General features: G+C 42.8%; 1 protein-coding gene across 1 annotated transcript in view; it reads left to right on the top strand.

Moving 5' to 3' along the window:
• Nucleotides 1-15,156, top strand: part of spock3 (SPARC (osteonectin), cwcv and kazal like domains proteoglycan 3) — a 158,446-nt gene that overhangs the window by 45,018 nt on the left and 98,272 nt on the right. The window contains exon 3 of the mRNA XM_062981360.1: nt 14,777-14,822. Within this exon, the coding sequence (XP_062837430.1) occupies nt 14,777-14,822 (46 nt within the window). The remainder of the gene's footprint in view (nt 1-14,776; nt 14,823-15,156) is intronic.

Genomic DNA, 15,156 nt, shown 5'->3' with positions numbered 1-15,156 from the left:
ACGACCCAGGCTGCAGAGCACCAATAACCATACACAGAGGCCAGAATCTATCTAATATCTTTATTGTAGGAATATATAAAGTTAATAAAAACAAGTGTAGAAAATAGTCCAGAATTAGACCTTTCAGGAAAGGTCAGAATTAGTCCAAAAAAGCAATGTCCAATAAGAAATATTAAGGTCCAAAGTTGTAATCCAATAACCGAAACACTCACTTTGCCAAGCAAAGTGAGGGGAGATGACAAGGTCCTTTAGTCCATGAAACTTGAGCGAGGCTAGGAAATAACTTGATACTTGAAACAAGGCTTGAACGTGGAACAAGGTAACTAAGAACAAGAACAAGGTCCGTGGAATAACTTGATAAATCCGTGGAACAAGGCAAGGATTGATCCTGGGAAACAAGGCAAAGTCCGTAGATAAACAAAGGCTGGGAAGCAAGGCGAAGGCTGGATAGCAAGGCAAGGCTTGAGCAGGAGCGAGGCTTGAACCGGAGCGCGCTGTCCAGACACAACTCGCTCCGTAGGCTGACGAATTGACTCCGCGAAGTTACTACGCGGGTAAAACACCTAAATAGAGTCTAGCTTCCCGCCGAAGCAGTTCTCTGGGAATCAGAACCGAAAGCTAACTCTGAGACCAGATGTGAGACTCCCCAAAGATTCTCACGAGAAGCAGTCTTAATTGGCCACATTCTTAGCTGCAATCCTCGCACTCCTGCGCGAAGCTGAATCCAAACTTCTCTGTTGTTTACAAAACTCCCGGCGCAAGAATACGGGAGAAGTAGGCTCTGGGCTTGTTTGACATACTTCTGGGAGACAACTTTCTTGCAGGTGCAAGGTTCCCAGATCTGCCTGGGAAAGATCTGGCTGAGAGGAATCCAGTTCAGACTGGGAAGGTAAAAAACCCAAGTTTTCATCTTCATCAGGAATTACAATGTCCTGAGCAGGACTACAAGGCCCATGGGTCATCACACTATCCCCCTCCTCAAGGCCCCTCCCAAACTGGGGCCCTCTCCCCGAGGCGCGAGGTCGCGGTTTGGTGGGATAGGTCTGATGAAAGCGACGGGTTAGATCAGGAGCATGGACTGTGGAGGCGTCTTCCCAAGAGCGTTCCTCAGGGCCAAAACCCACCCAGTCAATGAGATATTGTAGGCGGCGGCGGTGAAAGCGAGAATCCAAAATGTCCTCAACCTCGAACTCCTCCTCCCCATTCATCAAAACAGGAGGGGGGGCCGGTTGGTCTGTATCAGGTCGCACACCATCCGCCGGAAGGAGCAGGGAACGGTGAAACACTGGGTGAATGCGCATTGAACGCGGAAGTTGGAGTTTGAAAGTCACGGGGTTTAATTGCGCCACCACTGGATAGGGACCAATGAAACGGGCATCTAACTTCCGGCAAGGGCGGTGGGAGGGCAGAAAGCGAGTGGACAGGAAAACCCGATCTCCTACCTTGATTTCAGGGCCCGGCTGGCGATGTTTGTCAGCGTGGCGTTTATAGTCCTCCTTGGCTTGGTCCAGTTGCTGGAGCAAAAGTTGTTGCACCGCTGTGAGTTCCTGCAGCCAATCCTCTGCTGCGGGAACCTCTGAAGTTTCAATGACAGGGGGAAAGAAACGTGGATGGAAGCCGTAGTTTGCAAAGAACGGCGTTTCTTTTGTAGAAGCTTGAACTCCATTGTTGTAGGCAAACTCAGACAGTGGTAACAGAGAAGCCCAATTGTCCTGTTGATAGTTTACATAACAGCGAAGATACTGCTCCAAAGTGGCATTGGTGCGCTCCGTTTGCCCATCTGTTTGGGGATGATGAGCTGAAGATAAGCGAGAGTCTATGCCCAATAGTTTTTGTAGTGCCTTCCAAAAACGAGAGGTGAATTGAGATCCACGGTCTGTGACTAAACTCTTGGGCAATCCATGTAGTCTGAAAACATGTTGAAGAAATAGATCCGCAGTTTCCTTGGCCGTGGGGAGGCCTTCGCAGGGAATGAAATGGGCTAACTTGGTGAATAGGTCCACCACCACTAAGATCGTGGTGAATCCACAGGAAGGTGGTAGGTCAGTGATGAAATCCGCGGAAATTATTTCCCATGGGCGAGATGGGGTAGGAAGGGGGTGTAAAAGCCCTGAGGGCTTCTCCCTTCGTATCTTGGAGCGCTGGCATACTGGGCAGGTGTTGACATATTTTTCCACATCCTTGCGGATCTTGGGCCACCAAAAATCCCTTAGGATCAAATGCATAGTTTTAAATAGTCCGAAGTGTCCTGCTGGTTTGCAGTCATGACACAGACGAAGCGCTTTTTCCCTGCCCGGTCCGGGTGGGATATAAACATGATTTCTATAGCAGAGCAGCCCATCTTTAAGCGAAAAGGGGAAATGCAGACCTTGGCGAAGTTGGTCCTGCGCCCAGGCATCTGCTTGCTGACTAGCCCTGATTTCTTGAGCACAGATGGGTCCTGGAGTGGGGGAAGTTGAACCAATGGGAATGGATTTGGTGTTCCCCACCGTGAGCGTGGCAAAGTTCTCAGGTTGTAGCAGTTGGGATTCAAAGGTCTCCTTGCGTCCTGCAGCGTATTCCGGTTTACGTGACAGGGCGTCTGCTAGCTTGGTTTGGGCTGGGGTCACATAATGGATCTGGAAGTTGAAACGTTCAAAGAATAAAGCCCAACGTTGCTGCCTCTGATTTAGTTTGCGGGCAGTTCTTAGATGTTCTAGATTACGATGATCAGTGTGGACTTCAATGGGAAATTTGGCCCCTTCTAGCCAATGTCTCCAAGTTTCAAAGGCTGCCTTTATGGCCAGTAGTTCTTTTTCCCAAATGGTGTAATTCCTCTCTGGTGTGGTTAGTTGACGAGAATAAAAGGCACAGGGGTGGAGGTGATCTCCCACCGGTTGTAAGAGTACAGCCCCAATTGCCACATCAGAGGCGTCCGCTTGCACCACAAAAGGGGTTCCAGGATTTGGGTGCTGTAGAATTGGCTGGGAGGTGAATAGTTTCTTTAGTTGCTGGAACCCTTTCTCTGCTTGATCAGTCCAGCGGAAAGGCTGCTTTCCACGGATGCAGCTAGTGATGGGGTCGGACCAGCGGGCAAAATCTGGAATGAACTTGCGGTAGTAGTTCGCGAACCCCAAGAAACGCTGCACCTCTTTCTTGTTAGTTGGCGCCCGCCATTCCAATACTGCTGAAACTTTGGCTGGATCCATGGAAAGCCCTAGAGGCGAGATGCGGTAACCAAGGAAATCTATTTCTTGTAGATCAAAAGCGCATTTTTCCAGCTTGGCATAAAGTCCATGATCCCGCAATCGTTGTAACACCATTTTGACGTGGTTCTCATGTTCTGATTGTGATCTGGAAAACACCAAAAAATCGTCCAGGTAGATTATCAAGAACCTGTCTAGATAGTCCTGAAAAATGTCATTGACAAAATGCTGGAACGTTGCGGGGGCTCCGCATAAACCGAAATTCATAACTCGGGACTCAAATAATCCGAATTTGGTCTGGAAGGCGGTCTTCCACTCGTCCCCTTCCCTGATGCGAACTAAGTTGTAAGCCCCCCGAAGATCCAGCTTGGTGTAAACCTTGGCTCCTCGAAGCCGATCCAGTAGATCCGAGATTAAAGGCAGGGGATAGCTGTTCCGCTTGGTGATATTGTTCAATGCTCTGTAGTCCACCACCAAGCGTAGTTCCCCTGACTTCTTCTTCACAAACATCACTGGGGAGGCGGCTGGGGATTGAGAGGGTCTGATGAATCCCTTGCGAAGGTTTGTCTCTAGGAATTCCCTGAGAGCTTCTTGCTCTGGTTCAGTCAGGGAGTAGAGATGCCCTCGCGGGATCGGGGCCCCCTCCACCAAGTCAATGGCACAGTCATAAGGTCTATGTGGGGGTAATTTTTCGGCTTCTTTCTCATTGAATACATCCCAATACTCGGAGTACTTCTTTGGCAAGGTGATGATGGGCTCGGTGTCTGTGGCATGGCATACCTTGGCTACGAGGCAATGGTTTTGGCAGTACGGTGAAGCAAACTGCAGTTCTCTGTTGGACCAGGAGATGTTAGGGTCGTGGAGAGTCAGCCATGGAATTCCCAAAATCACAGGGAAATGGGGGACCTCGGTAACAAAGAAGGAAATCTCTTCCATATGTTCCCTTATCCACATCCTGGTGGGTTCCGACCACTGACTTACGGGGCCCGTCTTGAGGGGACGGCCGTCTATGGCTTGCACCACACGGGCATTCTTGAAATCATGATATTGTAATCCCAGAGAGTCGGCATACTCTCTATCGATGAAATTGTTGGTAGCTCCAGAGTCTATCATGGCGTGGATCATGACGGGTCCCCTTTTTGCTGACCATAATGTGACCACGAGAAGGAACAGGACCCCGGTTGGCGGCTCTTGGATGGATTTTTTGACCGGGTTGGCGAGCCTCTCTACACCCGGTCGTTGGCTTCCCCCGCCGGCTGTGTGCCAGTCGGCTCAGACGCCTTCGTCTCCGTGGAGGACGCCGCCGCAAGACGGGCGGCAGGCTTCCCTTTGGCTGGGCACTCTCTGGCGAAGTGGCCCCCGTTCCCGCAGTACCAGCAGAGGTTTAAGCGTTGACGACGGGCCTTCTCGGCGGCATCTAGTCTGGGACGCACATTGCCCAACTGCATCGGCACCTCCTCGCCTCCTCTGGGGTATGGGGTTGGCGGTGGGGGTCTCCACACCGGACGTGGCTGAACGCTGGCGGGAGCGGGGGGTTTTGCCCCGGCTCTACTGCCCTGGCCTCGAACCCACTGTTTCCTGTTGGCAATCATGACTTCAGCCCGTAAACATTGATCAATGAGTGCCTCGAGGGTCTGGGGAGGATCCACCTTGGAGATTTCTTCCAGCATTTCAATGTTGAGACCCTCCCGGAATTGTCCCCTGAGGGCTACATCGTTCCAGCCGGTGTTGTGGGCCAGCACTCGGAACTCGGCTATATACTGAGACATAGGTCTGTCTCCTTGGAAAAGGCGACGGAGTTTGTGACCGGCTGCCTCCAAATTGTCCTCGATTCCCCAAGTCTCCTTGAGGTGGTCCAAGAAGTGTTGCGCTGATCTTAGGTGTGGAGAGGCTTGGTCGAACAGTGCCGTCGCCCAGCTGGCCGCTGGCCCGTCTAGAAGACTGTAAACCCATGCCACTTTGATGTCTTCTTGGGGAAACTCGGCAGCACGGGCCTCCAGATAAGCTTGACATTGGCGACGGAAGACATGAACCTTAGAAGCTTCTCCAGTAAACTTGGTTGGCAACGCCATGGCCGGAAGACGAACTCCGCGTTCCTTCAAACCCCTTATTTCTCCATCCTGTGCATTGAGCTTATCACGGATTCGGTCCACCTCTTCCTTGTCGATGGTGTAGGTAATCGGCTGGCCGCTCGGCCCAGGTACGACTCCGGTAGACATTCTGGCCGAGGTTAATTGGTGCTTAGGGTGGCGGAGTCAAACTGTCACGACCCAGGCTGCAGAGCACCAATAACCATACACAGAGGCCAGAATCTATCTAATATCTTTATTGTAGGAATATATAAAGTTAATAAAAACAAGTGTAGAAAATAGTCCAGAATTAGACCTTTCAGGAAAGGTCAGAATTAGTCCAAAAAAGCAATGTCCAATAAGAAATATTAAGGTCCAAAGTTGTAATCCAATAACCGAAACACTCACTTTGCCAAGCAAAGTGAGGGGAGATGACAAGGTCCTTTAGTCCATGAAACTTGAGCGAGGCTAGGAAATAACTTGATACTTGAAACAAGGCTTGAACGTGGAACAAGGTAACTAAGAACAAGAACAAGGTCCGTGGAATAACTTGATAAATCCGTGGAACAAGGCAAGGATTGATCCTGGGAAACAAGGCAAAGTCCGTAGATAAACAAAGGCTGGGAAGCAAGGCGAAGGCTGGATAGCAAGGCAAGGCTTGAGCAGGAGCGAGGCTTGAACCGGAGCGCGCTGTCCAGACACAACTCGCTCCGTAGGCTGACGAATTGACTCCGCGAAGTTACTACGCGGGTAAAACACCTAAATAGAGTCTAGCTTCCCGCCGAAGCAGTTCTCTGGGAATCAGAACCGAAAGCTAACTCTGAGACCAGATGTGAGACTCCCCAAAGATTCTCACGAGAAGCAGTCTTAATTGGCCACATTCTTAGCTGCAATCCTCGCACTCCTGCGCGAAGCTGAATCCAAACTTCTCTGTTGTTTACAAAACTCCCGGCGCAAGAATACGGGAGAAGTAGGCTCTGGGCTTGTTTGACATACTTCTGGGAGACAACTTTCTTGCAGGTGCAAGGTTCCCAGATCTGCCTGGGAAAGATCTGGCTGAGAGGAATCCAGTTCAGACTGGGAAGGTAAAAAACCCAAGTTTTCATCTTCATCAGGAATTACAATGTCCTGAGCAGGACTACAAGGCCCATGGGTCATCACAATGCTGAGGAACAGGTGGTGGCTGGGGAAGCGGGCACTGAATGGGCACAGCCACCGGAGATGTCTGGGGATTTGGGGTCTATGGATACTTCTGAACCTGGGGTTTCTGCAGGAGCTGATCCCAATTGGGATGCTTGGAGAAGGGAGGATGGTTCTTTAAGTGTTCATGGGGCTAAGTGTGGGCAGGATGATTGGGGCTCCGACGAATTGCTAGCTACTCCAGATCCACGAGCTCTAGCTGTGTGGAGCTCAGACTCTGAGTAGATTTGGGACACCTGGTGTTTGGGTGTGAGTGTTTGGGCACCCAGGAGGAAGGGGAATAAAATGGGAATGTTTGGCCACTGCACTTTGCGTGTGGCAAGGTGTTGCTGAGGCGCCATTGGGATCTCTGTGTTTCCATGAAGACTGGACTTGGACTATGATTTGAATCTGCTGTTATCACCTAGCTTGGCTCTCGCTGTGTCTTATCGTGGACCTGTTTTGGATGACTGCACCCTCTTCAGACCTTGGATCGGAATTTGACCTTGCTACTGCCTTCGCCCTGTGATTGATGACTACTATCGGCTTTTGACTCCTGGCTTGCTCTTTGGACACCGCTGTTATCTCCTGACCTGACCTTGGAATCCCGGACGACGTCTTTTCATCATCCTTTTGGAGCCTTCGGCTTTATCCACATTGTGGAAGCGGTCTACTGCATTCTTAGTTTGTTTGTTTCCTTTGAAAACTACAGAGCTGGCTGGCAGGGCTTGGACTCAGAAAGTGCAGTTTGCACTAAGTTTGTTTAGCTTTGTTTTTACGTGCTTGTGTTGCTGAATTATATTTTTGTTTGAACTGCTCTTGAAGCACTGATAGTGAAGTGTTTCAAGGTTTTTTCTGTGTTATCATTACTTTTTGGCTTATCTGCTGAATAAACTCTATTTTTGTTCGCTAATTGGCGTCTGATTCTTGACAATATGTGTATTTGAAATTTGTTTTGCTTTCTTTTGCATTCTGTATGTCACTTATATACAAAATTATATTAAAATACTCTGTTTTCATCATCCTGAAGCTACATCAAAGCAACATATTTTACTTTACAATCATTGATTAGGATTAATTGTTCTTCATTTAACACATGGTAATGAATTTGGAGTTGCAAAAATTATTACTGTTGAATTACTCAACTGAATGTAATAGTTTCAATTTTTTATGGGGAGTAGTAGTTTCTAATAATTAGATGTAGTTCTAAACATATGAATGGACACATCATCTTTTTTAAAGTAGCAGCCAATTAAAATAAATGCAAGTTCAACAGGAAACTGAATTCCTATCTATATTTGTAATTAATGCCTATGAAATAAACTGTTTTTGAAAGTTTGCTTGTTATTATACCCAGCTCCAAAGCCAGATTTTTAAGTTATGATCATTTTGTACATATACAAATGGATGAAAGATTCGCCCATATAAAATAACACTCCAGTCTTCATGTCTGTGTATTGTGTAGAGTTTGGAAATTCAACTACCTTTACAAGGACTCTTTAGAAGGTTATTTAGATAAAAACAGTTTTAGAATGTTATAGCAGAGGAAGAAGTACAATAGCTCATTGTTACAAATGTATGGGGCGGCGTAAGCAAGCTCTTTTTAAAAACTCCTAAAAAGGAATTGTGTTTCAAAATTGTGTGGGTTCTATAAATATATAAAATTGATTTCAGGGTGGTGCTGGTAAGGGCCTTCCTATTTTGTTGGTTTTATGATACATACATAAAACAAAGGTCTGCAGGCAGTTGGTTTCCAGGAATGTTGCAGGAAGTAGGAATCTCTTGGTATATTTGTACCTAGTGTTAAAATAAGCACCAAACTACCACTTTTGTTGCTGGAGGGGGTGATGATTTTTCTCTTCTTCATATTTTCATTGTGTCTATGATATCGGAGAGAATATAGACTGGCCACCACATTTGTTTTTATTTCTAAGATGTACAACCTGGATGCATGTATTCTGTTGTAATACAGTGCATTACAACAGACTGCATTATGAGTGAAATGCATTTTGTGAACCTTGTAGATGCAAATAATTTATTCCATTATGACTTTTGAGTTCCAAGTAGGCCAGAAATAAATTATGATAATACTTTAGATAAAAACAAAGACAAAGTGAAATGCAATTAATCATCTGCTCTGCTTGCCTATATAAAGGCAATACAAGCGGCTATTATATCTTGAACTATATCCTTGCCATTTTATTGCTTTGCATTATAGTTTTCTGTTTTCAATCAGGCTGTTGCTTTTCTGCTCATTATATATTTATACGGGACATGCATACTAGAGTTCTATCCACTGGAAGCAAAGGTAATGGATTTGTTGTTAGTTTGTAATTTCTTTATGCATCAATTTTTCACTTCTCTTTAGTATTTCTCTTGGGAAAATACTAGAGCTCTGCCCACATGAGGCATGGCAATAGATTTATTGTTAGTTCATAACTGCTTTATACAGTGATCTCTCAAATATCAACAACGGTGAATAATGTTGCTCAGCCCTCTATGGAAAAAAAAACTGGAAACTTGGGACTGGTGTGGAGTGTAGTACTCAGCACCAGCCTTGGGGATCACTTCTCTGCCTACCTTTTACCCCTGTAGTGGAGGGGCAAAGTCTGGACTGTGCAACAGAGCTGGATTTGGTTCAGCTTCACTGCATAGCCACCCATACAATTATCTTCTCCTTGTTTTCATGGTAACGTTGGTGCTCAGGGACAGCCAGGAGCTCTTTGGAGTTATGCGGTTGCTGCAACAATAGCAACAGGATCACAAAAGTAAGCGCCATCTCCTAGTGTAGAGCCTGTGGAAAGTGGGACAGTCCAGCTGCTTTTAGAATGGTGACATGTGAATAAAGTCCAGGAAGTGCTTGAGAATTTCCTGACTTTAATGGAGTAAAACCAAGTTAAGTGACCTTGTCCCATGTTGATGGTAAGAAGGAACTGTTTGTCATGGAATTATGTAGATGCCATGAAGTTAATTCTTTCTTGCCCCATTTTATAGTGCTGGTGTAATCAATAGAACCTTGGGAATCGGACAATAATATAACATTCATTAATTGAGTGGATGTACTCTAGTTGGAACTAACAGTTGGAGTTAGGCAATGTTAAATAATGTTGAAATAATTACTATATCTTGTAATATGCTAATTCTCCTAAACTCCTGGTAAAACAGGCACTAGAAAGTGGCTGGCAATGTGCACTTGTATTTCTTATTAAATAATTAATGCATCCTTGATCATAAATGCTTATACATTCAAGAGGCCAGATAAGCTTAACTTCCTGAGATACTGTATTTAATGGCCATTATAATGTCCATTTGACTTGGATCTTCCCTAACTAAGGTTTGAGACCACTTAAATATTCTTCCAAGAGAACCCTATGTTTCATTCCTCAGAATCAGAATACATTTATCTGCTGCTTTTATTTGATACAGCAATAGGACTGATAACAGCTCGTTTTGACTATTTGCGTGAAAAGGAGAACACTTGATTTCTAGTATTCCGTGTATAATTATTATGATTATTTAATGTGTACACTTGTAGTATGTGTTCTTTCTTTGAATCAATATACAGAGAAGTTTATTAGCAAGAATTAGATTTAAATATGAAGATTTAAATATGATGAGAAACTGGGAAGTTATAAAACAAAATAATGTTTAGTCTCTTAAGGAAAAATGGTTAAGACAGGAATATTTTGAAGAGTTTTAATTTCCCTTGTCATTCTCAATGGAACAGTTCCTTCATCCACATGAATAGTCATCTGAATTATAGAGTATTAATACCATTTAGTGACCTTAAGTACCAGTAGTCCAACTTTTTGGGAAATGAAATGGAATTTAAAGATTTGGCATGTGACAAGCAAGAATGTGACCCTTGCCTAATCATCTTAAGGAATAGCTGTGCTTTGTTGTGGAAACATAGAGCATTTTACATCTCAAAGTGCAAAATGAATCCCTGTGAAACATGTTGCTATGCATTAGTAGTTGCAATAGTGGATAGGAAATACATATCTACCTTGTTTTTACTACCTCAGTGCTAAACAATAGTGTTTGTGGTTTTCGTTCAAGAGACCACCACTATGTTTGATTTTTTTTACTGTGTGCTGTAAAAACATATATCTCTACAGAAAGTAAAAGGATTTTGAAAGTACTGTTACAATGAGAAAAGGAAAGAAGAGAAATGATGTGGAAGTTCATAGGATCATGGACAGATAATCTTAAGTTGAGTATATTTCAAAAAATACCTCTTTGTAAAGTTTTATAAAATACACATTCATGCATTGCTATATCAGTAGAATCTTTTGACCACTGAATGATCTTTAGGCCTATGTACCTTCACGTCACCTGTCGATTTATAGTGACCCCATGAATTTCATAGAGTTTCTTAGACAAGGAGGTGGTTTTACCAGTTCCTTCCTTGGAAATACTGCCAATAATAATAATAATAATAATCATCATCATCATCATCTTTATATACATACAAAATACAAGTGCAAAACAATACATAGACAATGAACAGTCAAACACAACATCATAAATTCACAGTACCTACAACACTCAGTATTCATTGGTGGTCTATCCAAGTAATACAAGGACTGACTAGGTTTAGCTTCAAAATCAGACAGGGTCTGGTGCCGTTGTGATATTTAGAACCACACCCATTGAATGACAGTATGTTATTATAAGTTAAAAAAATTACATAAAACTAAAAAAGAAAATGAAGAAAAGATAGGAAGATAGTAATAATGGTAGTTATAGATACATTATTCTTACAGCATAAATAGCTGCTACCAGAGACTTTGGCCACATTGACACTGGCAGAAAAAGTGGACTTACTTCGAAGATATGTGGCTACCTTCAGGAAGATTTGTTTTTTTTCAAAGACAGGAAACGTCCAGTGTTTCCCAGAAATACCAGAGTGACCTCAAGCTATTTTGCCATATGGAGAGTTTGATTAGGTCCTACATGACAGCAGCTGAGTTATACCTTCATGGAGGGAGTATAGCAGCGGGTTCCCTCCTCCTCCTCCTCCTCCTCCTCCTCCTCCTCCTCCTCCTCCTCCTCCTCCTAGCTTTGCCTCCTCTTTCCTGCTCCTCTGTCCCCCCTCTCACTTCCCTCACCGCCAAAAGCCTTTTCCTCTGAGCCCTCTTGCCCCTAAAAGCCCCTTTCTTTGCTTTCTTCTCCCTCAAAAGCTTTTTTTCTTTGCCTCCCTTTCTTCAAAAGACTTTTTTTCACCTTCCTCGCTGCCCAGATCCTTTTCTCCTTGTCTTCCTTGCTTCCAAAACCCTATTCCCTCCCCACCACTTTGATTGTGTTTTTCCTGCATGGCAGAAGGGAGTTGAACTGGATGGCCCCTGGGCTTTCTGCTGCTGCTGCTGCTGCTGTTACAATAATAATGATCTGTTGATTGTGTTTTCCCTGCATGGCAAAAGGAGGTTGGACTGGATGGCCCTCGGGGTCTTCCATGAAAATATTGTGAAGTTTATGTTGGTCAAAGGTTTGCCCATTCCTGATACATATACATTATATATAATATAAAATATAATATTTAATCATTTCTTGGAGCTTCATGATAAACTGTTGCTTCAAAAAGGGCTCAGCCGCTGAAAATTTTGAGAACCTCTGGGATAGAGCAACCTTGTTCATTAGATCTATGCAGTACCTGCCCAGCTACCAGTGTGTTGTTACACTGGACTCATCCCTGTGCATGTGGGTGCCATTATGGTCCATCTGGGCCCAGTCTGAAGCATAACGTTCCCAACTGACCATAGATTAAATGGCCAATGCAGACATGCTCTTTTCTCCTTCCAGAGATCTGTTCAAAAACTACATATATTTTGAAAATGTCTTATGGAAGGAAGAAAATTGATAACATTATTTGTTCTTCTTTGGAGGAATGAATAATTTAACACCTCACATTACTCTGATATCACAAGATATAGAACTAAAATAATGTTAAATCTGTATCTGCCTTCAGTTCAAATACTATTACGTACATAATTGCTTTTGTATTTCTTCATACTTGTTTTGTATATTCAATTGAAAATACGAATGTGCATTCTATAGTCCTTATCTCTCAAAGCTACAATTTCTGATACTTAAAAAAATTCTCTAGCAGTCCATCAATTACCAGAGATGCACTTGGATTAAAACATTATTCTCCCCCTGAAGAAAGACAAGTGGAAGGGCAGCTTAGCTTTCTTTGGAAAGGGATTCCACAGTTTCAGAGTAACTATTGGCACTCTCTTTTATCTTCACAAAATGTGTTTCTGATCTTAGTGGTGTTGAAGTGCTCACCTTGCATATCTCAAAACTGAGGCCAACCAAGCTTTTCAAACTGTGTCCAAAATGGCTCATAGCCACTGAAGCTGTTTTAGCAAGCTAAAGGTAAATAACCCTTTTCAAACTCAGCTCCCTATGAAAATATATTCATCATATTTAATGTGAAATAATTTTAGAAATTTGTATACATCACCTCCACTCAAGTACTCATAACAATCAATATTGAAGTTCTGTTATGGTAAATGTACTGGATAGAAGTCACATGGGTCCATGTAGAATGCAAAGCTATTTCACACAGTAGAGTTCTTTTTCTTGAAGCTTCTTTATTTCCAATACCCCTGAGTTATCTGGTGGTGCAAACACTTGAAGCATTGATGCTGACAGGCTCTGTTTGGATATGTGACACTTTGAATTCTGATTCCTGAGAAGATCATTCTGTTTCTAGTGCTGCCTCAGATGAAATATTTCCTACCATTTTAGCCAGAAAGCATTACACTACAACATTCTAATCTAATGTTTAAGTACTGTAAAGCAATTAAAGAGCAATGATGCGGCTAAAGATTTTTGTTTCATTTTGGCATAACACAACTGCAATTCAGATATAATATTGCAGCAAATGTCTAATACACTGTACAACAGTGATTATATTTAACAGTTAAATGCCAAATTTCACAGCTAATAAGAGTCTGCTCAAAATTTCCATATACATTTAATTGAGAGTACAAATGATGGGGTTTACAGATGCATGTTTAAAAGCAGGTCTGCTCCATATCCTTCCTGCAAAAGGAGACTTTGGACCCAAGCTATATATTTAAAATAGGGGTGGGGAACTAAGGAAGAAGCATAGCACAGAGCTCATGCTAGACATGAAGGAGAAGCAGTTATCAGCCAAAGAGCTGGTGTTGTCCGTAGACACCTGCAAGGTCATGTGGCCGGCATGACTGCATGGAGCGCCGTTACCTTCCCGCTGGGGCGGTACCTATTGATCTACTCACATTGGTATGTTTTTGAACTGCTAGGTTGGCAGAAGCTGGAGCTAACAGCTGCCTGGGACCTTTCGGTCTGCAAGTTCAGCAGCTCAGTGCTTTAACACACTTTGCCACCGGGGCTCCTTAATAATAATAATAATAATAATAATAATAATAATAATAATAATAATAATAATAATTTTATTTCTTACCTGCCTTTCCTCATGGCTCGAGGCAAGTTACAAAATAATTAAAACACATATACATTGTAAAAATACCACAAATACATGTGTTAAAATGTGTTCAAAGATACATATAAAAGAAGCCACATAACACCCCAGTGATTCCATCCGTGAAAGCCTTTGACAATAAATTGAGAGTTTATTGTGAATATTAACACAGAGCAATCATTTCAAAATAGGATTGGATCCAAGCTTAGTAATATAAAGAGTACACTCATTGGAATCATTCCTGAGTTAAATTGCATTGATGTTAATGAGTCTACTCTGAGGATAACTTTCCATCCTGTTATTTGTAAGAGCCATACTTACTTTGCTTTTTCCAGCAGAATAAAGATAATCTGAAAATCTGTTATGTGAATAGAAAATTTAGAAAGAATCCGGAAACTACAAGAAAGTCCATTTCAGTTGATAGTGATAAACCTGATACTGAGAATGATATTATGGTCTTTTAATTATACCATTTAGAACATCTTACCACAGGGTTTGTACTCAATAGATTCACTAACAATTTCCAAAAATAATAGAAAGGAGGAACCCTTATTGACATGATGATCATTTATGTGGAGAAACCTGAAATGTTAAGGCTGGATAAAAGACTCTCAAATCAGGTAATACATATGCTTTGTGCATTGGCTGCTTGTTGCTCATTGTTAGCAAAGATATTTCTGTTCCCTGCAATTGGTATGTCTATATGATAATTATATCTTTTTCTTGTTTGTGTTTCTTTCTTTTTTTTTGCTGCGTGCCCTTTGCAGGAAGTTGAGGTTTGTATATTCCTTATGTATTTCTAGGTCTTTTCTTCTGCATGTATTTATAATTCTTTCTGCATATTAAATGCATATTTTCTTTTTCTGCTACAGGATGATTATTTTCGCACATGGAGTCCATCTAGACCCTTTGATCAAGGTAAGAAATTATGCTCACATAAACAGAAAAAAGAGCTATCACTTGAATGAGTTGCTATACATAATAAAAATGAAAAGGCCTTAATTTCATTTGAATCTCATTGCTTGGATGAAAAAAGAAGTAACTTCTTAGCTATCTCCCCCTTTCCCCATGACCCTTGACCCTTGCAAAGGTAATTAGAACATGCTTAAATATATAAATATAATGTCTAGGAAACATCAACCATTAAGGGCCCATTCAGACAGTGTCTTAGGCATTGGAGTTCCCATTTTCAAAAGGGGGGTGTACTAGAGAACGTCAGCTCAACATGCTCGCTGAACTGCAACAAAGGAGG

This window comes from Anolis carolinensis, chromosome 5, assembly GCF_035594765.1.
Source record: "Anolis carolinensis isolate JA03-04 chromosome 5, rAnoCar3.1.pri, whole genome shotgun sequence".
Taxonomy (NCBI): Eukaryota; Metazoa; Chordata; class Lepidosauria; order Squamata; family Dactyloidae; genus Anolis; species Anolis carolinensis.
Note: the sequence above shows the minus strand (reverse complement) of the source record. Positions and strands in the feature narration are given on the sequence as shown.